This window comes from Poromitra crassiceps (assembly GCF_964638095.1).
Source record: "Poromitra crassiceps genome assembly, chromosome: 7".
In the NCBI taxonomy this organism is placed as follows: Eukaryota; Metazoa; Chordata; class Actinopteri; order Beryciformes; family Melamphaidae; genus Poromitra; species Poromitra crassiceps.
Genome location: NC_139628.1, coordinates 46532806 through 46557384, shown reverse-complemented (window position 1 = coordinate 46557384; position 24579 = coordinate 46532806). Strand labels below are relative to the sequence as shown.

Here is a 24579-nt window from a genome sequence, read left to right as displayed (position 1 = left end):
ACTGGAAAAGTAATAACATTAGGCCTACAGTAATATGTTACTTTACTGCCCAACACTGATCACCAGTATGTCCAGCAGCTCCTTCTCCCACAGGGAGAGAGGAGGTATCATCTTTTATCATCTTGACACACTAATCGCTCATCCTTGAGATCACTTCCTGGGCGGGACTTCCTACAGCGCCGTTGATGAACATGACAGCAGCCGTTTCACGTGCTTGTTGTACAAACGCTCAGGTATCTCCACTGCGTCTCGCGAGAGGATCCGTCATGCGTTGGCCAAGCGATTCGACAGTACAGTCAATGTAATGCCTCGAGGGTGTGTGTGCAACTGCATTGCAAGCGTTAAATGTGTTTTGGCATTTTTTGGCGGCGTTCACAAGAGGTTTCTTGGATTCCGTAGCGGTCCCCCCGATGCTCTTGGACAACAGCTGCTCGATATCTGTCTCATTTTTCATCACTTGTGCTCGGCAGAGAGCGAGAGACTTTATAACACGAGTTTAATAGCTGAGTCATGGTGTTCAGATGTAGCTCTTGGCAGCGAGGCGGCCCGTCCTCTCCAGTTGGCGACGCGTAATTCGGCTAATTTGCACCTTGATCATGCGGAAACCTAAACTGCAGATATGACTGATTCACACGGGCGCCCGAGCAGCTGAACGAAAACCGCCACAACCCCCGCAAAGATCTTATTGCCACGCTTCACTTAGATCAAAGTTGTATAAGGCCACAATCCATCACAGATATTTTTCTCCTATCATTCGCAATGAGCACTAATGGGCATTCGTAAAGTGAGGTGGCATGACGAGAAGTCTTGATGTATTATTATTGCCTTAACGTTTGCTTACAGGAAAGAAAATGCCCTCTCTTTTTCCCATAAGAGGGATTGTAATGCCCATAATTCGAAACAAATGTGGAGTCCCAGTGAATCCAGGGTGGTTGGACCATTTGTGGCCAACTTTAAAAAGCCTGTGGGGCCCGCAGATTCAGCAAGACGTAACAAAATAAGAACCTGATCTCCTATAATTCCTCAGCTGCGGCTCATAAGAGAGAAGGAACCCCCCTGTCTTCATTTCAAGTTAGTGTTTTATATGGTGAAACTCCTCAAGAGCTCAGTTCAGCTCAACCCTGTTAAATTCAGATGAGAAACTCAGTCGGCCACTAAGGCCTTTTTTCAAAGCCTGTGATCCATACAAGTCAAGTGTGGTTCCCATGGGGTCGATGCTGGCCACCTAGACACAATCAATCTGACCTAATAGGGACTGAGGAGAACCAGCATGAGCAACGAGATTAGACCTCACCTGCTCTTGATTTACAGTAGTAAAGGTTCAAAGGAACCATCTTCATTGGAGCAAAGTTCTAAGTTCTGGAAACGCCACTGAAGGTGAGTTCATGCTAAAAGGCCTGAAGTCATAACTTGGCGTTGACTACAGTGGAGAGGCAGGGGGATCCAAGTTTGCCTGGATGGGAGGGACGTGCCCTCTGGTATTCTTTCCACGGGTAAGCCCCTCGCTTGCTCTGGAAAGCTGGAGCTCCAGTTGTTTGGTGTATAATCAAAGCAGTGTCTTGCTCTGCAATTGTAATGGGGGACGCTGGGACACCTATTTAGATTGGAACCGACTCGTTCGTTGCAGCCCCTCAATTGGTCTTGAAAGCTGGAAAAGAAAAGGGGGATACGAGCAATATGGGAGTTGGCATGAACGCTACAACAGCAACACTCATTAACAAAGCCAATAATTGAGAGCGTGTTTTGTTGCAATCCATTTTTAGGCTGCTAAGCGAGCTTTTAGGTGCATTTAGAAGTCATTTGGTGCCATTAAAATGGCTAATTGGCCTGTAAAGTACAAGAAACCATCTACTAGCAAAGCCGATGAACAAAAGCTTACCTCAGTCATCAACATTTTGAGCTTTGAGACATATGTGCCTGTTTAGACGGGTGCCAAGCAACAGAGGCTTATGAAAAATACAGTGTCACTGATTGCAAGTTATGTAGACCATTAACATCCTATGTGAATAGTTCCATTTGCCCCCCCCCCCCCCCCCCCCGATCACTCACAACTGCTTATACACCATGACTGATGAGGGACTTAACTCTTTATCGCTGTCAGATCCAACTTATAGTAGTTGCCATGAATAAGATTTACTCAGTAGCCACGTGTCAGCAAATGCAAAGAACGTATGGAAGAGATGTTAAACACTTTTCCAGTCACAAAGGCAGCAGGCACTGACTGTCATCAAAAATATAAGAGAAATCTGGGTGCAATAAAAATGTCAATAAACTCCAGAGAGCTTGAAAGCCAGGGCGAGAGAGAAAGAGCAAGAGAGAGAGGTTTATGTCTGGGGCTTTTATTTTGTCAGTTTGTCTTACATTCAGTTTGGCCTGGTGCCAGACCAGACGTATCTAAAAAGAGGGGGGAGGAACATCTATTACTCTAAAGTTCAGATAGACTGTGCTTATGAAACCAGGGTTATTAATCATACATCAACTATCACGTCACATTAAGCCTACATCTGTTTCCAAAAATCCTGCATCACCGCCATCGACAACAATATAATTGAACTTATGTTTTCTTTTACTTTTCTCTCGCCAAAATATATGGCACTGTCATGCACGTTCTCTTTTACTCTAATTGAAATATAGATCTACAAAACAATCCAAAGGTCACAACAGTTCAAGCATGCAATACAATCTAGAAAAATAAACATTCTTTTTAAATGCCCTAACGTTAGTTTGAGGTCTTTGTTGTGTTTTTGGGCATGACAGTAGTGTTTGAACGAGTGGATCTCTTCCTTATTCTCTTGAGGCAATTCAAAAAGGGTCCAAGTTATTTTTCATACAGTACATGCTGACATCACCAGTTAGAATGTTTTCAGACGGAAATCCTGTAACACAGGATGTGTGTCAATCCCTGAGATACGTAAGTCAAATGAAGTCTTTCACAAATTCTGTCGGCTACTCTTCTGACTTCCTTTTTAACTTCCTATTTTTCGCTTTCTTTTTCCGCCTTCTTCTAGCCAGATGGTTGGTGAGCAGGTTATTGTCCCTCTCATCGTCCTCATCGTCCTCCTTCTGCTCCTTGTACCAGGGTCCCCAGACCCCTCCGTTGTACTGAGGGTTGGAATGCAGGTCTTTGGCCGGGTAGCGCACCGGCACTGCGGTCTTGTTGTACTGCGCTAGCCGCATTAGCATCTTCTTCACTATGTGCGGGTAGCGCTGGGACAGGTCCACTCTCTCGTAAGGGTCGGCTGTGATGTTGAACAGCCAGACGGACTTCCCCCGGTCCCAGCGGACGCGCTCGTTATGCCAGCGATTGGTCAGCAGCTGGTTGGAGAAGGTCTGTGGGGGCACCCAGTCGCTGTAGCCAGGGACCCCCGTCAGGAGCTTCCAGTGGCCCACCCGGAGGGCGGCCCGGATGGCCGTGTTCCACAGGCCGTAGCCCGCCTTCCAGGACCCGTTCTTGGCCTTGGTGTAAATGGGGTCGATGTTGTGAAGAATGTCCTGGCGAGGTGAAGGCCGGCCTTCACTGATGGCCTCCCAGACATCATACCCATCCAGGTTTAGATCTTCATCTAAAGTCCCTTCACCCAGGGTCACCAAGGTAGGGAACCAGTCAGTGATGTGGACCAAAGCCCGGCATCTCGTCCCTTTGTTGACCAATAGGGGACTATGAACAAAACCAACTGCCCTGATGCCCCCTTCCCAGTATGTGGCCTTACTACCCCTCAGCGGCCAGTTGCTTCCCCCGGCCAACGGCTGGCCTCCATTATCTGAGGAGTACACCAGAACCGTGTTGTCATAGAAACCGAAGCGCTTTAGCGCTACCGTGAAGTTGTGGATGGCTTCGTCCAGACAGGACACCATGGCAGCGTATTTCCGGCGATGCAGATTCGGAATGCTCTTGTAGCGCTCGAGGTAGCGGGCGGGAACCTGCAGCGGGGAATGAACTGCCTGATAGGCTAAGTAGAGGAACAGAGGCCTGCGAGGGTTGTGATTGGCTACGATGTTGATCGCCTTTTGAGTAAGCATCACGGTCGAGTACAAACCACGGTCCTGTTCCCACGCCGCCTCTTCCCCTTCGTGCAGATCGTAGCCACACATGCCGGGCCCTTCACATTTGTAGTGACTGTAATAGTCGCCGCTTCCTAACAGGGAACCGAAGAACGTGTCGAAGCCACGCTGGGTGGGCATGCAGCCTCGCTTGTAGAAGCCCAGGTGCCACTTGCCCACCATGTGAGTGGCGTAGCCCGCTTGCTTGAGTTTCTGGGGCAAGGTGACATTTTCCAGGGGCAGGCAGTTGGGCTGGGTAGCTCGGATGATGGAATGCTGAAGGCCGGTGTGGATCTGGTACCTGGAACATAAAGAAAACAGATGTCAGTCCATCAGTCGCACTCGTTAACTATTTTTAAGAAAATATGCTGCTTTGATGAAAGCTGCTCCTCCAGTAAACTGGAAGCAAAGGCCTGTAAAATATTCCAAGGTTTTGGAAGAAAACTTTTCCAATAGAAAAGATCTATTACTCAAAACTGCAAATCCTGCATCCTCTAGCCGTTGAAAAATAAATTAATCTACTTTAATGGAGGGTTGCACCGCGACATGATGATTCAATTTGACAGGACATTACAGTGTTGACGGTGTTATGCATTTTCTTTCCTTCCTTCCACTAAATGACATCCACCACTTGGCTGTGCTTCCCAAAATGGTAAAAAGGCTTCCTCTATATTTTCTGCTCGAATTTGTCGAGAGTTCCGCAACGAGCACTCAAACGGATCGAGAATCAACGAGCACTCAAACGGATCCAGAATCAACGAGCACTCAAACGGATCCAGAATCCAGATAGGGTAATGGGCTCTGCTGCATGGATTTATTTATACAATATCTACATGCTACTACTGTATGACATTTCAATAAAATTATCCAAACACCAAGTCACCCGGGTGTTAGTAATCTATTTACAATGTAGCCAATGTGAATTTATAAAACTCCAAATTAAGTTTATCGAGTCCACAAAGAAATCCTTTCATAGACCCTCTGAAGGCAATAGGTTTGACGACCCACAGAGAAAATCTTTGTATAGGGGATTATTACACAGTGTTACATTATTCGATCTGATTCTAATTACAATGGAAGTCATCCAAAGCTAACAGATTGAGCTGACAGGAGGGTGCTCATTGCAGGCTGGCAAGCCGAGCACACAGCGATGTTTTCGACTGATGTCCAAAAGCAAAATGAAAGGGGGTGGATGGATAACGGTTGAAGGAGGTGCCCAGTGCAGCAACAGAAGATCTGTCATTCAAAGCCAGCCAGGAAACTAAGCTGTGACCTGGGGCTAACGAGGTGCCTATGCTGTGGCAGCCATCTTGGCAGCGAGCTACGGTGTGTTGACTTAAGGCCTCTCACAGTGCTATTGACGCGAGAGTGACAGATACTGCGTGTTGAACAAACAGAAGGGTCTCTATAGAAAGTAACTGGTGCGCTTATAGACGCGATCGTTCAATTCACTTTCGCCGCAAGTGAAAACATACTCAAAAGTGCTTTTGACCAACGAGAACTGGAACTTGATTCAATGACAAAAAAGCATTCCGAAATGCGAGGTTGTCGTTTCAATCAGGAGAGACTAGCGAATGAATCAAATGATGTTTGTTATAATAGGAGAATAATGACAATCTATCTTTCTAATTATTATAATTTGAGAAGTGTCCGTGTGCGTACGTGCGTGCGAGCAGAATTTTGTCCGGCCGCGGCTGTGCCGTTTTACGTGCGATCGGGCTGAAACTTTCAGGAAGTGTAAAGAGCACCCGTGCGGGTGACCTGACGGAGCCGAATCTTTTAATTAGGTAATTGCCCTAATTGCCTAATGATGTGACGTCACTCGCGCAATGAGTCAGTGATGATGTCATCAGTGATGCCATCCTTCTTGGCTGAGCAGACTGGGTGGGTCACGCAAGTAAGCATGTACAATTGTTTTAGGGTGTGACACATGTCACCATGTAACTAATTACTTTTCTTGAGGAGTAATAAAGTAATTCTTTGAAGAACAGTAACGAGTGATGTGTAACCCCAAAATGTCGAATATAATGTATTATTCCATTTGATTTGGCACTTTGACTTACTGCAACTGTACCTCCTTGGAACGCAATCAATAAAAAACAGGAACGGTAGGATAAGTGGGCCGATTTTCAAAAGCCGAGGAGACTTGATATTTACTGACACTGGGACTGATTTTTGGCTCGTCTTTCCTTTGCTGGAGAGGAGCAACAAAGGCCCACTTTTAAGTCCTCCAGAGTCCTCGAGGTGACCGCAGGGCTTGGCACGACACAGAGGCAACCTGGGACATTGGAAGCCGTCGCTGCACTTCAGAAAACTAGCACAATTACCCCTGACTTCATCTGTCTGACTCTTCATTTCTCCCTGGAGAGGAGACAGCAAGATGCCTCTTTACCACCCTCCCTCTTACCCGCCTCCTCCCATCTCTCGCTCTCGCTCTCTCTCTCCCGAGGTTCTTGGTGCAGAGTCAAGCTCTCTCTCTCTCCCGAGGCTCTTGGTGAAGACTCAAGCTCTCTCTCTCTCCCGAGGTTATTGGTGCAGAGTCAAGCTCTCTCTCTCTCTTCCCCCTGAGGCTCGTGGTGCAGGGTCAAGCTGTCACCGGGAAGAGGGGAGTCAAACTAAGTGGCTGCTTTAGGTTTCGAGAGAGGAGGATTCAGTTGAAGGAGAACCACTGGGTGGTCCACAGGGTGGTCCCCATGGAGTGCACAGAAGTCCTTCAAGCTCTCTCCTCCACCACTGTGTAATGTGTACAACGTTCCACACAGCAATAACCTCAGGAATCCTTCCCTACACATCAACAATGCACGTGGTATAAACCATATACTGTACACAAGCACAGAACGCAACTGCACACAGAGGCACACTCTCCTCAGTGCAGCACAGCTGGCTGGCCAGGCCCTCATGCTACACTTGGGGGTAATTTATAGGTGATTCCGATTCAGTTTGGTCTACGTTTACTTAACCTTGGCATGATATACGGGTTCTGTAATATGAAGGTGATGAAGTCAATTTAAACTAATCCTCGGCGCTAAATGCTTAGTTATTCACACATTTGACACCATATGAGTGAGTTTCTTTGGACAGTTTGAGTTGCGAGAATACACAGAAACACCCCTCGCCCTCGGTTTGGCGTCCCCGGCAGTAAGGGAAACCGAAATCGGGTGAATTTATTTGTTTTTTGACGAATTGTTGGAGCTCTTTGGGTTTTTCACACTCAATTGGTTGTTCTTCAGAGTAATTTACCTTCAAGAGGTTGACGCAGATGGTGAGCACGATCCGTTCGGCTGCATTAGGATAAGTGTGGAACTTTGTGCGCACAAGTGTGTGTGGGCCATGGACTGTATAAATAGGTGTGGGCGCATGTGCAGTGCAGGAAAGTAACTAAGTACATTTACTCAAGTACTGTACTCAAGTACAATTTCGAGACATTCGATGCTACTTAATTTATACTTCCACTCCACTACATTTCAGAACCAAATATTGTTCTACTCCACATACATTTATTTGACAGCATTAGTTACTTTATGGATTTGACACAATGGATGATATTAAAGCTTTTAAAGCACAACACAGGGCAGGAAGTATACCATGGCCAAACAGCCAGTGGCATGGAGTGTGGCTGTAATGCTTCTTCCAAAATTAACGAGTTTCAAGGCTAGTTTGGCATGCCCTGTTTGAACTGGCCGTGTTTTATCACACTGCAGCACTCCATTTTTCTATTAGGATATTTATTTTGTTGAGGGAAAAGTTACGGAGGGGGGTCATTTTCTTTGGCCTTGCTGGCCACATTTTGGCCACGATGCCTCAATAAATGTGTTTGTATCAAAGGCCAAAGTGGCCTTGCCCTAAAACCGACTTAATTCCAGGCCTGACACGTTGTTAAAGATGAAATCAGTGATTTCGACATCTTACAAAAAGCAGTCTGTAGTCAGGTCACATTTCACACGTCTAGGAGTTGTTAAAGAACTACACCGAAAAACAATGCCGATTTATTTTGCACATGGTCTCACACAAACTGTAAACAGTTTTGCAGACATTCGTTTATTTGGACAGTTATTGAGAGTCGATTTGATTGAAGGTGTGCATTGTTGTGGAAAGCTTTAGAATACGTGGAGGAGGCATCCGGATCTTCCATATTTCTATGACAGCTGAACCGCCAGTTGTAACTTTCTGCAACCAGTTCGGCTCCGCTCACCAAATACGTCATCGCTGTTTACAAACAGTGAAAGGGTCTATATATAAAGTAGTTCAAACTAATTCCACCTATAGCAGCTCCAGTAACATGCTGCTTACACACTGATGCTTCACTATTAATCAGACATAGGGTCCAAACCACGACTTTTATGTTAACACTTTAACTACATTTTGCTGCTAACACATACTTTTACGTGAATAGGATTTTTCATGCATGACTTTTACTTGTTATGGAGAATTTTTACATTGCTGTATTGGTACTTTTAGTTAAGTAAAGGATCAGAGTACTTCTTCTCATCTGTGTGTGAGAGTACAGCGTTGTACAGTATGTGCATATCGTTGGGTGAAAACCTCTTGTGTTAAGGGGCATCACATTTTCACCATAGAGCAGAGATCCATCCCAACAAATCTGACAAAACGTTTGTTCTTCAGGGCGGTTTACACTGTAATGTCTTCAGGGCGGTTTACACTGTAATGTCTTCAGGGCGGTTTACACTGTAATGTCTTCAGGGGGTTTACACTGTAATGTCTTCAGGGGGTTTACACTGTAATGTCTTCAGGGGGTTTACACTGTAATGTCTTCAGGGAGGTTTACACTGTAATGTCTTCAGGGGGTTTACACTGTAATGTCTTCAGGGAGGTTTACACTGTAATGTCTTCAGGGGGTTTACACTGTAATGTCTTCAGGGGGTTTACACTGTAATGTCTTCAGGGGGTTTACACTGTAATGTCTTCAGGGGGTTTACACTGTAATGTCTTCAGGGAGGTTTACACTGTAATGTCTTCAGGGGGTTTACACTGTAATGTCTTCAGGGAGGTTTACACTGTAATGTCTTCAGGGGGTTTACACTGTAATGTCTTCAGGACAGTTTACACTGTAATGTCTTCAGGGCAGTTTACACTGTAATGTCTTCAGGGCAGTTTACACTGTGATGTCTTCAGGGCGGTTTACACTGTAATGTCTTGCACTGAGCTGTACTAATGCAATAAGCCACCGGGGTTTGATGCCTCCAAAGCCTTTTACAAAGGAGTTGGGCAATTTTGGAGTGGTTAAGGACTCCCAGGGATTTCAAAAATGCTTCCCAGGACCCTTTACATGTTGAAATGCGGCACGATTTCAGAATCCGATACCTCCATTCAGCGCAAGTCTTTGAGGATCGGGTCAACGAGGACAGAATTCAAAATGAGACCGCACCGGCACCGCGCGCCGATGGGAGCCAAGAGAGTGTCTTGGTGTCATATGGCGCTGGGAAGACTTCTCGTCACTCGGTGGTCTAGGCAGGGGGGCGCGCGCTCAACCCCAACTAGGAACATGTCCCCTGGGGAATAGAGGAGGCATTGTTGTGCTGTCAGTAGGTGACGCAGGACGAGTGCAATGAAGTCACAGAGGGACGGGAACACAGAGGACAACAAAGAGGGGACATGTGTGTCTGGGTAAGAGGCATCAACAAGTCTACTGAGTCTGGCATTAAAATATTATTTTAATGTCTTTATTTTTGTGTCTTTATCATGCAGTCAAACAGAATAGGTTTGAGAGCAAAAAACTATTGACACTGCCAATAAATTCATGATAAAAAAATCTATTGATGTGAATCAAAATCGATCCAGAGTGACAGCTTGGCAACATCCACAGTCTGTGGAGAAGTCCGAAAATCAATGCGCAAATATGATTACACATACTGTAACTTCCATCTTAATAATAGCAAGAATGTTGTGTTTGAACTGGTGCAGGAATATTGCTTTTGTTGAACCATCTGTGATGTAATGATTATGCTATTATTAAGATGGACGTTGTGTGGAAACATACCTGGGCATTGATTTTCTGTCTCCGTGGACTTCAAAACTGCCTCTCTCGCTTACCGAGTGTGGATGTTGCCAAGCTGTCACTCTGATCAGGACTGACCAATAGAGACGTGTCTTACGTAATCTTACGTGTCTTTTGGCGTAGGTTCCGCCCACGAGATTCAACCCAACTGTAAGCAAAAATCTGGCAAACAAAAGTTTTTGATTCGCAAACAAAAGTTTTTGATTCGCAAGCAAAAGGTTTTTGATTCGTAATTAATACATTTTTAATCAGACATTTATTTCACACATTTCAAACACCTTTTGATTGCAGTGTGGAAAGTTTTGCTCCCAAACCCATTCTGTTTGATTGCATAATAAGATGATAAGATGAAAGGATCCTTCATAATGCATCCATAATTCACACTTATTTAACTCCAGCTGCCTACAAATTGGAGAGCAAGCGTTTGAAAACACGTCCTCCATAATCACTCCAGACTGTTTCCACAAGCAAAGCACACGTCAAGTGTTAGCCTCCTTATTTGCCTATAAATGTCTATAAAGTGAGTTTTGGACGCGGTAACGCTCCTATTATGTTCATTATCGTTTTGAATTCATTCCACATACAAACAGTTTGCCACTCCCTAGCCGTCACTTGCTTTGTTTTCATTTGTCAAGCCGTTTGCATCCAGGCCAAGACAGCAGCGGGATTGATTGAGAGGCAAAGAGGGCCTCACAAAACCAAAGTCAAAAACAATCATAAGAATGTGTGCATTTGCTAAGACGCGTACGCGTGTGCGCTCGTGCGTGTGTATGTGTGTGTGCGTGTGTGTGTGTGTGTGTGTGTGTGCGTGTGTGTGTGTGTGTGTATGTATGTCTGTGTGTGTGTATAAGACTCGACCCCTTAAGAGGCCCGACCCCTCCTCACTCAGAAGTGGTGCAGGCCCTGTTCACATACCAAAAGGTTACAGGCGTGTAATGAGAATGTCATGCTCAGTGCAGCCTGGGATCCCTCCACACATCAGTCAAGCCGACCCGAGGGCTCGATGGAGAGCGGTACAAGGTGGAACGTGGACATTTCTGAAGTAGACCTGCTTCATCTCTCAGAGATGGAGGGGGGTGTTTCACGTGGGACCTCGGCCTTGACTTTGCAGGTTTCGGGGGGGGGCACTTGAAGGACAGTTCTAGGTCTTTAGTATTTATGAGGCCTTAACATAATGAGTGTAGTTAACCACTGCCTTCTGGATATAGCCGCCCTCCCTCCGTCCCTCCCCATGTCCAATGTAGGTGATTTACAGGCAGAGGTGGAAAAAGAGTACTGACAAGTCCTAGTCAAGCACAAGTATTGTTACTTGAGTGAAAAATTAACTCAAGTACAAGTCAAATTAGTAGCCTATTTAAAAGCACTCAAGTAAAAGTATGTGTTATGAGTTACTTTAAACATGCTTTATATTTTAATTATATACCATAATTACATTTCACACATCCAGCATGGACGCTCAGTTTGACAATGCGCTCCTTCGCCAGACGAGCTAGTGCTGCTAGCAGCAGCAATATCACATTCAGATACAGCCATTTTGCTCATATAGCTCAGTAGTGTCATACGAACATGAGATTTCTGAACTAATGTGATGATGTGGATCCTTACAATTGACACCTGTCTAGTGTGTCTACTAGACGACGCTCAAGACTGGCCAATTGAAAAGTGTACATTTAAAACTAAAAGCACTTAAGTAGAATACTCGAGTACTTTCCACCTCTGTTTACAGGCTCAGTTAAAACCAAGCCAGGCATGAATGGGCAGCCACGGTGCACGCGGGCCAAAGTTTGGAGGTCGGACATCTCTGCACGCTTCCGTTTTCCAGAAAAGGCTTGGATTCACGCCACAAGACAGGAAGTGGAGCCGGTGGCTGGCCTCCATCTTGTCACGCCTGGGGCGCCGTTAAACATTCCTGGCGTGAAAAGGCAGCACAGAGTTATGATCGTCAACGCCGCTGTAATCACGCTATCTCTACGCTTTATTTACACAACCGCTGAGCCACAAGGCCAACAAATCACACACGCCATTAAACGCAAATCACCGAGCGCCAGCAATCGCCGAGTCCCACAAGACAAGTGCATTGGCCACTGCTTCAGACACCGAGAGGTTCTGGAGGAGGTTACCAACAAGCCCTGCTACAGGCCTGGGCCAGCACATGTTGCTGTGTTCCACCTCCTCCACATCTGCTTCCGATAAGCAGCCTTTCCTCAGCTCTCTGCATCTCTAATCATATTCAACTCGCTTCGCTCTTCCCTTCCTCAGTCTCGTCGCTTCCTTTCCTCGCTATCTCTGCACCGGCCTTCAGTCTTGCTCCATCCTTGGCATTTGTCATCTTGGAATTTGCCATTAAATTGGGCCTCCGGGTACAGTGCAGCGGTAGATTCCCTGCCTAGCAGCACGAGGGTCGCACGTTCGAGCCCCCGTGTTGCCTCCACACAATTGGCCGAGTCTGCGGGTGGGAAGTCGGATTGAGGGTATGTGTCTTGCTCGCTGCACTAGCGCTCGCTCTGAGTGCTTGCTCTGGTCGGTCGGTCGGGGGCGCCTGTTTGTGGGGGAGGGGAACTGGGGGGAATGCCGTGATTGTCCCATGTGCTACGTCCTGCCGGTGATGCTCCCTCGCTGTCAGGTGAAAAGAAGCGCCTGGTGACTGCACATGTGTTGGAGGAAGCATTATGCTAGACTACAATTCTCCCCAGATCAGCAGAGTTGGTGGAGCAACGACCGGGACAGCAGGGCCAATTGGCCAAGTACAACTGGGGAAAAAACAGGGGGATATCCGAAAAAACAAGGTTTCTATTAAACTCACTTTTACAAGTAATGAATAGATTCTGTCTTCTCCTCTGCTCCCTTTTCAATGATCGAGAACACCGAGTTGTCCTCAAACCTCCCCTGTTCAGTTATTCGATGACTCAGCGCTATCCACGTGCTTAGTTCACTGTGTGCAACTTAAACCGGTGTGCAAAGACACACAACTGTGAGGGTGAACGGGTGGGGTGGATAGGGATGTCACGATACTAGAATTTCTACTTCGATACCGTCCGATACCCAGGAAAATATCGATACTCGATATCATTTTCGATACCACGGGAAGGGGGGATGATGACACATCAAGAGGCATAAAAATAAAGTAAGACAGATGGACGGAAAGACGCACACTTCTCCATAATCAGCCATCAGAACACGTTTAGCTTGTTGAAGCAACAGATACCCACCAATGGTAGGGAGGGAAAAATCAGTGATTTTTCATTCAAAGAAAGCACTGATAGTGTCAAAACTGTTGCAAATGAGTATTGCATCCATTTAAATTCTTTAGTATTGATACCTTTGATACTATCGATACCTGTTGCAAATGAGTATTGTATCCGATTCTAATTTTCAGTATCGATACCTTTCGATACTATCGATACTTTTGACAACCCTAGGGGGGGGAAGTGACAAAAAAAGTGACAGATCACTGAAACAACAAAAGATGGGTGACTGAGAGGCTGAGAGTGTGAGACGAGTGCGGACGGACGGCCAGCATCTGAATGAGAGGAAGACTGAGTAGCGCGGGGTGAGGAGCATCTGAAGGAGAGGAAGACTGAGTAGCGCGGGGTGAGGAGCAGCTTTGAGCAAATAAACCACCCCGCTCTCCCGGCGGGTTAGTAGAGTTTCAAAAGCAGCCACGTGTAATATAAGAGCGCAGTGTTCCAGGATGACAGGAGCGCTCTTCAAATCCAGACCCTATCCTCGCCAGCGATCTGCTCCTCGTTGCGCTGCTGGGAGCCCCGGGGCACATTCCTAATCATTTGTTTGTTGATGGACGTTAGTTCATCAGCGATGTAGGAGCCCGATAAATCAAAGGTAATTTAGTCTGCCATCGGGTTTTCTTTGCTCGACACAGGTTTCCAGGTGGGACCCCTGTGGAAAGAAAGTCCAAAAGAAGCGGTGGGCGGGAGCTAGGGTCTCTGCAATAGCGGCAATATAGCGTGATTTTTTTTTCTGCAATATTGTATCGATATTTCAGAAGAAAAAAATATATCACTGTATACATTTTTTGCACAGCTGTGGATTCAGAGACACAATAAGAATACTACCGTTCTAATAAATCTTGAATTAAATAGTTTTGACTCCATTTGTCCACTGAGTTATCAATATAATGCGATGTACATATTATTACACTACACGTGTGGTACAGACCAAGTTGTATTTTCAGCTCCATTTTTAAATGGTCAGTAAATTATGTGGAATATTGCAATATATCGCAATATGTATCGTATTGCAATGTATCGCGATATAATTGTATCGTAACCCATGTATCGTATTGTGAGGTCCTTGCCCATACCCAGCCCATAGCGGGAGAGAGTATGAAGTTTTCACTAAACCAGGACCATCTGTACAGTGGAAACACCGTCGTCTGAGATGTTAATGGAAAAGTTACAGCAGCTTATTATTTATTGGTATTCGCCGGTGCAATCTGAGGAGCAGGTGTGCAGCAGACCACGATTGAAGAAGAAGAAGAAGAAGAAAGGCTTTGAGAATGAGATGCAGCTACTGATTGTCACTAGGCAGGCCAGCACTGTGCTTAGGAAGCACGAGACGTGTCAACGAGGACACATGCCAGATTTGTCTGGACAAGTAAGTTGTCATCTGGAACATCCATCTTTGACACTCCAGAAGTGTGTTTACGAAATTACAGAAGAACTCCATCATCCAAACCACCTTCTCTAAAGTGGAAGCGGGATTTTGGAGCGCACGTTATTGCCTCGCCATGTCATGCATGCATTCCTCCCGCATTTCTCATCTTCAGAGACATGAGCCATGAGCGCCGCTCCAGAGAAGCAACCTCTGCCTTCTCCTTTGGCATGTTGCCTCTGTGCTCAGAGAAGATCAGTGAATGGGCGTGCGTGCGATAGGGTTGACGCAGGGCGTAATAATTCAGAAATAATCTCTAACCTCATCAGTCCAGTCAAAAGAAAACCAGACAGGTCCAAATGTTCTGATGCTAAATTGCTCGGGAGGGCGGGGCAATGTAGCAATCTGTTCTCAAGCGTCTATGAGGTGCAAAGTGCTTAGATATGGTTCCACCTGCAGCTGTTTTGTGTCTCTCTCCTACAAATCTCCCACTCCCTTCTCTCTCATGTCGGTCTTCATAACCTTGTCAGTTCATACAGGTGATGATGACATAGTTTCTTCAACCATAGCTCCATACTACTAGCCTAGGTAAACCCAGCCCCCACGTGACCTGCTCTCTCAGTTCCCAGTCACTAGCCACCTTGTGACTGTAAGCAGGGTGAGCCTGAGAGCAGGTCACTGGGGGCTGGGTTTACCCAGGCTACCATACTACCAAATCAAATCTGACCAAAATTTGGTCTAATGACGTATCTCTTGCACAGCTCTCCAAATACAGTCAGTCCTACAGGGCCAATGGACTTTTGTTTTCTTTCTTTCTTTCTTTCTTTCTTTCTTTCTTTCTTTCTTTCTTTCTTTCTTTCTCTTATTCAGTTTTAATGCTACAGTGTCCATTTCTTCAGCACTTCACATGAGGCATAATTCATTACAGAGCAAACATCAATATGTTCAAAAAGACATGCTTTCATTGCTTTGCGTGTTTTTGTTTTGTTTTGTTGTTTGTCTTTTGTTTGTTAGACTCTATTGGAGGTTCCAGGACAAAAATGGCTACATCTGCGCCTCCTCAGCATGGTGATCCCTGCACGTTGGCGTCAGGGTGGGTGATCAGCGAGAGGAGACTGTGGGCTTCTGTGTGTGGAGGCTGCAGCAGCTCTCTCTCGTGTTGCAGGTGTTGTGTTACAGCTGAGGTGGGAGAGTTCATGCAGGAGGACAGCAATCTGCCTGTCAAGGATCTTGGACAAGTCGGAGGTTCTTCCAGAAAGTCAACGCCCTTGCCCCTAAACCATTTTTTACTGCTAGAATAATGATAGTATACGCCGCAATCAGCGAGTGGAATGATGGCGACGTGCAGGTCGTGTCCTCTGGTCCGACGTGGGGAACGCGTACGGGTGTGTTTTTACTTAAGGCCTCTTGCACTTCATCAGATCTTTAAAATCGAAAACTCCCCAGACTTTTTCACTCACATGCCTATAGCTTCACATCAGCTTACACAATGACATTCAGCAGTTGCCTAGGTCCACAGTGTACATTCGATTCCGCCCACTCCTCTGAGTTGACAACTTCTCGTCTGGCGTTGTGACACACAACAGAGGTTTCTCATTCTCGGTGGGGGGGGGAAAACAATGTTCAGTCCAATGAGCACCGTGGGGAGACTGATTAGCCAATCAGCACCAGACCGCTACAGACGAGATAGACGCTGCTATCGAGGCGGTTATAAATCAATTAAGTACCAATTACTTTGAAATCCAAACAGCACTCTGCTTTGAAGGCATTTATTCAAAGGGGAAATGTGTGTTGTGTTCTTCCCACTGGATTATATTCAGGCGGATACGTTGTTGCTCTCTAGTGATTGGTTAAGATATGTTGTTGGTCTCTAGTGATTGGTTAAGATATGTTGTTGGTCTCTAGTGATTGGTTAAGATACGTTGTTGCTCTCTAGTGATTGGTTAGGACATGTTGTTTCTAGTGAATGGTTAGGATATGTTGTTGCTCTCTAGTGATTGGTTAGGATACGTTGTTGTCTCTAGTGATTGGTTAGGATACGTTGTTGGTCTCTAGTGATTGGTTAGGATACGTTGTTGCTCTCTAGTGATTGGTTAGGATACATTGTTGGTCTCTAGTGATTGGTTAGGTGGTCAGTGTGATATCAGGCTAATTCAACAGCAGCACTTGGAGTTGGAGAAAGGGAAGGGAAAGAGTGGGCCTTCCCCCCCTTCAATGCCTGCGTGACGTTAACGTGCCCTTGAGCTATCAGGATGTTTATTTGGACCTGTCAGTCCCACAGGGTCTAGCTGGTCATTTATGAGGCAAGACAACCTGTCCATCTGCGTGACAGTTGGGAAAAACAGTTGCACCGGTCGAGCGTCCCACAGAGGTGATTTTCAACAAGTGCACAAGAAGGGGGGGGGGGGGGGGGGGGGGGGGCAGACGAAATCAGATCAGGTTCAGTTAGCATGCAGCCGGGGTCAGATGCAGGCGGTTGCCATGGAAATGAGCCTAAACACATTATAAGAAGAACCAAAACAGACTCTTATGAGGTGCTTATGTTTTGGATCCAAGATTTTATCGAGTCTACTATTTCGTCTTGACTGGTCTACGGGGGGAGTGTGCCAAAAAAAGATTGACAATAAGTAACCCAATAACCTTCAACGATAAAGTCAGTGGAGGCTTAGAGAGAGAGAGGTATAAAGTCAGTGGAGGAAGGCTTAGAGAGAGAGAGAGGTATAAAGTCAGTGGAAGGCTTAGAGAGAGAGAGGTATTACATTTTTTGACGTTTTAATGTCAACATCGGCTTGGAGGATTAGCCCAACGATGGGCAACATCTGCTACAGTCTCTGTAGGATCAGATCAGCCGTCATGGCATGTAGAAATATCAGATGGTGCTTTTCCTCTCACTCCGGTGTAACCATAATGCATCTAGGTCTGTTTCAAATCTCAGATCCACCCCGCCGCCTCTTTCCAATCATGCTTTCAGGAGTAGAAGCCTGGAAAGCTAATTGAATCTACACCCACATTTCCACATGTCCACCGCCCTGCTTCTTCAGTCAGTCGGGGATGGGCCCGGCCCGGCCCGTTTACCGAGCGCACAGAAGAGGGGGCACATTTGCTCGTTATTTTCTCGGACGCCGGCCAAAAAGAGGTGCCCAGCGAGCCCCCCCCCCCCCCCCCCCCCCCCCATGTTTCCTAAGGAGTGGAGCAGATGGCGCTCGAGAAGCCCCACAGCGCTCCGCGTGCAAAGAGGGAAACTGCTGATGTGAAACATACTGTAAGCAAACTACAAAGAGAGACCACAATCAAACCCCCCTCCTCCCGTGATATAGGGTAATCTGGCCCTGTAATATCTTAAGAGTTCCCTGCTGCCCACCTAAATACTGGCTGCTATGGGAAAAACCCACTGCTGTCCCATTTGCAAACACTTAAGGAATCAGGGTGGAAATGCAGACCTTGCTGGTGTCCTTGTGGTACAGGAGCAACGCCAACACCCACTGGTGAATTTCATATCCAGCGGTTTAAAGTCCGCTAAAACGGCTTTAGATAATAGCTACATCGTCATAGCTTCAGTGTGCTGTTGCCATGCACGCTACGTCAAGATCTTTGAAAGTAATGTTCACTCCATCCGTGCCTGCAGTACATCTTGCACTTGCACGCACCGGGGCGCCTGTTACTGACTGTTACTACTAACCATGTGTAAAACATGTCCGTGGAGACCGCCGTCATCGGTGATCAAGCTATGTAACGGACTTGTCATCTTGACAAAAATATCAACTTGGATTTTATCGGACAATATCCTGTTTGTATCACATTAAGAGGAAAAACTGGCTTGGAATACAGTATTAAAGCATACAATCAATCACCTTGTTGTTCAAGGTGACAAACCTGCACACTTTCAGTACTGTGAGACATTACTACACATTAAGATGCATATTAGACTGCACCGACCCCCATTTTTGTTGATATGATTTACTACAGTCAGGAGGATGACATAATCGTCTCTTTACTGTTAGATGGGGAGAGTGAAAAGAGTGAACCCTATGACCTAAACAGTCATCCTTATATATTATCTAATCTTCTGTCTTATTGGTAGTGAAATAACAGAGAAATTAAGCTATTCCTCATTTTTGCTTTGGTACTCGCATCAAGGCCCCCCCAAAAAAAGTCCCCAGTGCAGACTAGTACAGACAGTGGTTCTCAAAGTGGGGTCCAGGGACCACCAAGAGTCCTAGAGGGGGTTCCAGGGGGTCCCCATCATATTGTATGAATTGTTAGTTAAACTTCACCATTATTTTATTTACAAGAATCATTTAACACAATTACAGAATGTAGAATAATGTCTATTTTGATCACAACAACTGCAACACAGAAAGATTAATAGTTTTTTTTATTTTATTTAAGAAGGGACAATGTACATTAATTAACATGAACACCTAAGTCCATCATATAAATGTGCCCGATTTAGCCATATATGGGCTCATTTTCCTCTGCAGTCCCTGGCAGGTTGATGGCATAGTAAAAACATTCAAAGAAAACAGAAGAGCACATGAACACATAAGCACAGACAAATAGTAAAGCAATGACATAACCACTATTCCCGATTATGACAGCATGTTTGATTGTAACCACTGTTTTATAGATTTGGATAAAGAGTTGAGAGATGTGATCATGGCATTCTGGACAAAATTATTCTGGCAATAAAAGATATTCTCGGATTTGGGTCCAGGAGACAAAATCTCATCAAATGGGGGTACGTGGGTGGCCCTGATGTGGAATAAATTAAGGGTCCTCCTTGATATGGAAAAATGTTGAGACTCACAGTAGACCCTACCTGTCATCAGGTGTCCTGGACGGGCTGCACAGAGGTACTTTGAGTATTGACTTTTTCATGCTACTTCAGCATTTCATGATACTTTATATACTTCTCCACTACATTTAAGAGGGAAATATTGTACTTTATACTCCACTACCTTTATTTGACAGCTTTAGTTACTAGTTACTTTGCAGATTTAGATTATTAATACCAAAGTATAAATCAACTAATAAATTGTGATGGGTTTTTTCATAGGTTAAGCTAGATCCACCTTTAACAGCTGCAACATTAAAGTGATGAACACATCAATGCATCAACAATTAATTATTATAGTCCAAAGGTTATTTGATTCTGAAATGGGCCATGCTGCATAATGTGTACTTTCACTTTTGCTACTTTATGTATATTTTGATGCTGATACTTTAAGTAATATTTTGAATGCAGTACTTTTACTTGTATATTTAGGCTACACTGTGACAACGCTATCTTTATTAAATCTGAATGTTCTTCCACCACTGCCCAGTGCAGGCTAGTATAGACATTACCTGCCAGTCATGAGTTGGCTCCTGGAGGGGCTGCAGAGCGGCTGCACGTAGTAGTTCTCCAGCTTCACTCCCTGGGCCGCCAGCCTGTCCAGCGTGGGCGTCTTGATCTCGGAGCCGTGGTAGCCCACGTCCCTGAAGCCCTGGTCGTCCACCAGGATGAACACGATGTGCGGCTGGCTGCTCGGCTTCACGACGCTGTCAAATCCGTTCCCCCCGCTGCTCCGCCGGTTGTTGGCGTTCCAGTTTTCCCACGACAACTGAACGCTCCACGTCCGGGACACGATGAGCCCATAGAGGAGTAAAGTCACAGGCGCCCACAGGAAAAACATCTTCAGCCCGAGTGAGAGGTACTGCAGAGGCGGCTAGCAGGGCTCTGTGTGTGGGCAGGCTGTGTGTCGCACATGGTCAGGGGGAACAGCAACACTTGGGAATTGGGTTCGCATTGCAGCCTATTCAGTCATTTCCCTCCATCCATAGACCGCTGACAGCTTCACGGTTTGCACACAAAAAACACAGATAGTAAAGTTACTGGCTGCTGTTGCAACAGTGTCGGTTAGTCCACGTGTGGAAACAGAATACAAGTCTTGTCAAAACACTTTGCACGTTGCAAACATGTAACATTACACTGACAGTCGAGTCCGTAATCACAGTTTAAAAACGTGGTTGAAATCTGTCACTTGTTGGTGGGTTCTTCGGGTGTGTGTGGTATAGTCAAACCTCCGAAAGCATGTTAACTTGTAAACTTTAAGTGAATCCACCTTGCTGACAGCAGCAGACTCCCTCCATCCTCCCTGTAAACGCTTCCTTCCACGCCGAGAGAGAGCGCTGCACTGCGGGCAGAGCAGACTCAGCAGAGCCAGGAGTCCACGTTAGGGCTGGATGTGTTGGAGAGGCAGGTCCATGGCATGTGCACCGCTGCTGCGCCAAACTACATTATGACGCGTTCAAAGGCAGCTCGTAAAGCCCGAGGGGAAACCTCCCTCTTGGATAATGAGGCCAACGTGAAAGTGGCAAAAACCGCAGTTCCTCGAATGGCCACTTGAGGTTGGCTGCAAAAAACGAGTCATTCCCCATCCACCCCTATGTTAAAATGCCTGACTTTACAGCAACAGATTGCTATAAAAACAGTTTGCTATCTACAGTAGGCCTATAGCTAATTCATGACGACAACTGTACTGTATGGGGGAGAATTATAACTCACCAGTCAGTCTGGCTGCAAAAATAAGTCTGATTGTATAGAAGTCAATGGGAAACTGACCTTATCACTTGATTAGTTTATGGTCTCAGTCTTCTTCAATTCAGATGTGCATTTTGTGAATTAGTATGGCCCCATTTAGAGTGAAATAGACAATAGACTATTTGGGGTGGGATTGACAGGTCACCTGTCCAATGATCGCGCAGCTTGCCAATCATAGCAGCGGCGGCATCCAATAGCAGGCGGTTCTGTGGGAAACCCCTGGTCTTGCACTGCTGCTTCTGGCTCAAAATAACCGAGATGGCGATGGTCAAAATGCCAAACTTGTGGCTTCAAAACAGGAGTCCACAAACCAATGGATGACGTTACGGCGGCTACATCCGCATTTTTATACAGTCTATGTTTTATACAGTCTATGCCTGCATTCAAGTTCCAAAGTCACATTTAGGACTTTTAAGTTCATTCAAGTGTGCTGCAAGAAATATGCTTCATTTGAGTCATGTGGTGGTGACCGTTGGAAATGACTGGGTCTGGGTGGTAAAAACACCTGCTGTCTAGAAGCTGTCAAAACACCAACCATGACTGAGGTTTTCTGTGAACGTTTAGTTGCTGCCAATCACTTTTGTTTACTAAAAGTCACAATAACATTGAAAATGACGTTTTCACCTTGTAAGCTAATTCTCCACCTTTTATTTTTGTATTTCTTTTCTATCACAATCCCACCTTTACTTCCAGGGAGACAGCAGATTTTTAGTGGTTTACTTCATCATACCATAGAGTAGGCCTAAAAAATTCCCAACTAAAAATACCATCATAGTTTTTTGAACAGTTCCTCCCTGCATTACAGTATGTGCTACCCACAACATCCTGTCCAACCCGAGAACATGATGCATTGTGGAAGCAAAACACCATATAAAAACACACATTTGTGCCCATTTTTACAGCAAACCAAACATTGCAGCGTCAACCACAAACGGCAAACTCCTGCTATGGCATTGTAAGTCTTGTGAACCCAAAATGACCCATTTGACCCCCCCCCACTTTGTTCATTTTATTTGAAATTAATCTATCATTCACAACGTTTAACAGGTTGGTGATTTCAGAATTCAGGAAGCTGCAATTGTATTTTCAAGTATGAAGTTCATATTTACCATCTTTCTCATGTGACACGAATGCAGCATAAAAATGAGAAATTGGGCCCTGCAAAAAATAAAATGTAATTTAATGGTGGTTAAATTTGGTTTAATTAAAATACAGTGTGAGCTGAATGTAAAAAAATAAATAGAAACAGCTATAACAATGCCTTTTAGTGACATATAATAGAACACAATAACATGCAATAATACTGTAAAATACATCACTTCTCTCAATTGTTAACGCTGTTTCCATGCTCTTGTCCCATATAAATCTGCATGCTGTATCTGCCATTTTGTAGGGTTGTTTATGTGCAATCAATATGCATCGACCATTTTCCAACAGCACCTGAAGGCAGCAGCAGCAAAAGTATGCAAGGACAGATCACTACCCTGCTATCATCATTCTTCTCGGCACATCAATCTAAAACACTGAGTGCATGTGTCAGGGCTGATTAGATTATAGCAGGTAATGCTATCTCATTAGCACTGTCTAGCCACTGATTTGTTTTCTTGTGGCTCCTTGGTGGGTATGGCAACATGTTATTCTTTTCTGGATTTACACTCCTGGCATTTGATTTATGCCTCAGCCCTGGAGAAAAGGTACATAAGCCTGCAAAAACAGCGCTGGAGGGGATATATTTCACATCCACCAAGAGGATGAGTGATGTGTGTAGCCGAGGTGAGGTATTTCACCATCATAAAACACACACACGCTCAGGTAACTTCCCTCCTGGATGACCCCATGCCCTGCCTCAGTTGGGCATAAAATAGTAACAGCAGGAATTCATTCTCAGGAGTCAGCAGAAGACAAACATAACAGACCTACCTGCCATATACAGTATGTAAAGTCAGATGGGCCGCTTTCATATTGCCTTCATATGGTTGGAGGAATTGTATCCAATTCCAGACACTGTATCCATTTCATAGACCATATATATGGACGTACCGTGATATGACGTCACCCATTGGTTTGTGACCTCACGTTTTGAAGCCTCCAGTTTGAGACCGTAGGGGTCCATGATTGGTCCATGATCAGAGAGCTGCGTGATCACTGGACAGGTGAGCTGTCAATCACGGCCCAAAGCATAGACTAGTCTGCTTTATGGTCTATTTTACTCTAGATGGGACCATACTTTACAACATGAAGAAGACTTGAAACTAGAGATTGAGACCATAACCTCATTAGGAAAGTGTTTACCGAGTTCATAAATCAAGTGAAACGTAGGGTCGTAGGCCCCATTGACTTCCATACCGTGGGATTTCTTTTTGCAGCTATGGCGTTGCTCCAATTTCGGCCACTCGGCCACTCGCCTAATTTCCTGTGTTTAGCGCCATTTTTATACGGAGTTCCCAACCAAAGGCTAGGAGACGTAAATTCATACACATTTCAGAAGCTGTGAAATTTGATAATATGTATACACATTTAAGCATATAAAACGCTACGTTACAAACTTCGTCACAAACAAGAAGCGGGAAGTCTTAAATCCCACTTTGGGCGACAGTTTTCTTCATAGCATAACAGAAATGACAGTGTAATCTCAACATGTTTGTTTTCTTATAGGTGATGCAGCAGCGGGCTCTGCCTGACGCTGCCATAAAACTGCCCATATTATTCTGATCCTGGACTCCAATATAAAGAGGCCTGGTGTCAGCCAGTGAATTAGCCCAGAGGTGTCTGGGGGCCCGTACAGTGTGGCTGTGAAAGACCTTCACAGACGCCGACTCTCCACGTCCTGGAAATGCATGCATGCATGCAACACACACACACACACACACACACACACACACACACACACACACACACAAACACGCACATGCACACACACAGGCACACACACACACAGACACACACACACACACACACACACACACACACACACCTAGCAACCCTGCGGTAGGCGACAGTGTTTTTGAGACACAAATTCATTTTGGGATGGATAAACAAAGTTGACAGATAGCAACGTCCAGTGCAAACAGCCAACATCAGCATGTCTCCGGCATGTCTACGCATGTTACCACAATGAGGAAACATTTATGAATCCCAGCCATGTTCAGTTTGAAATCAGATGCACGGAATTTTGTGAAATGCTTCGTCACGCTATCACAAGGAGGCGGGTGGTGCTGGGCGGATATCATCGAGAAGAAACAACAACGCAGTTCCACTCCAAAGAGGTGACCTCAATCCCCGAGTCACGACTTGTCGCCACAGCCCACCATTACCCTGCAGTGGCACA

General features: G+C 45.4%; 1 protein-coding gene across 1 annotated transcript; it reads right to left on the bottom strand.

The window, feature by feature from the left end:
- Nucleotides 1-2352: 2352 nt before the first annotated feature.
- Nucleotides 2353-20900, bottom strand: arsj (arylsulfatase family, member J). The gene is made up of 3 exons (XM_083640380.1): nt 20773-20900; nt 20015-20502; nt 2353-4342 (listed from the first exon to the last, which is right to left on the bottom strand). The coding sequence occupies exons 2-3, from the start codon at nt 20341-20343 to the stop codon at nt 2947-2949; spliced, it is 1725 nt and encodes a 574-aa protein (XP_083496506.1). The 5' UTR covers nt 20344-20502; nt 20773-20900; the 3' UTR covers nt 2353-2946.
- Nucleotides 20901-24579: the final 3679 nt, after the last annotated feature.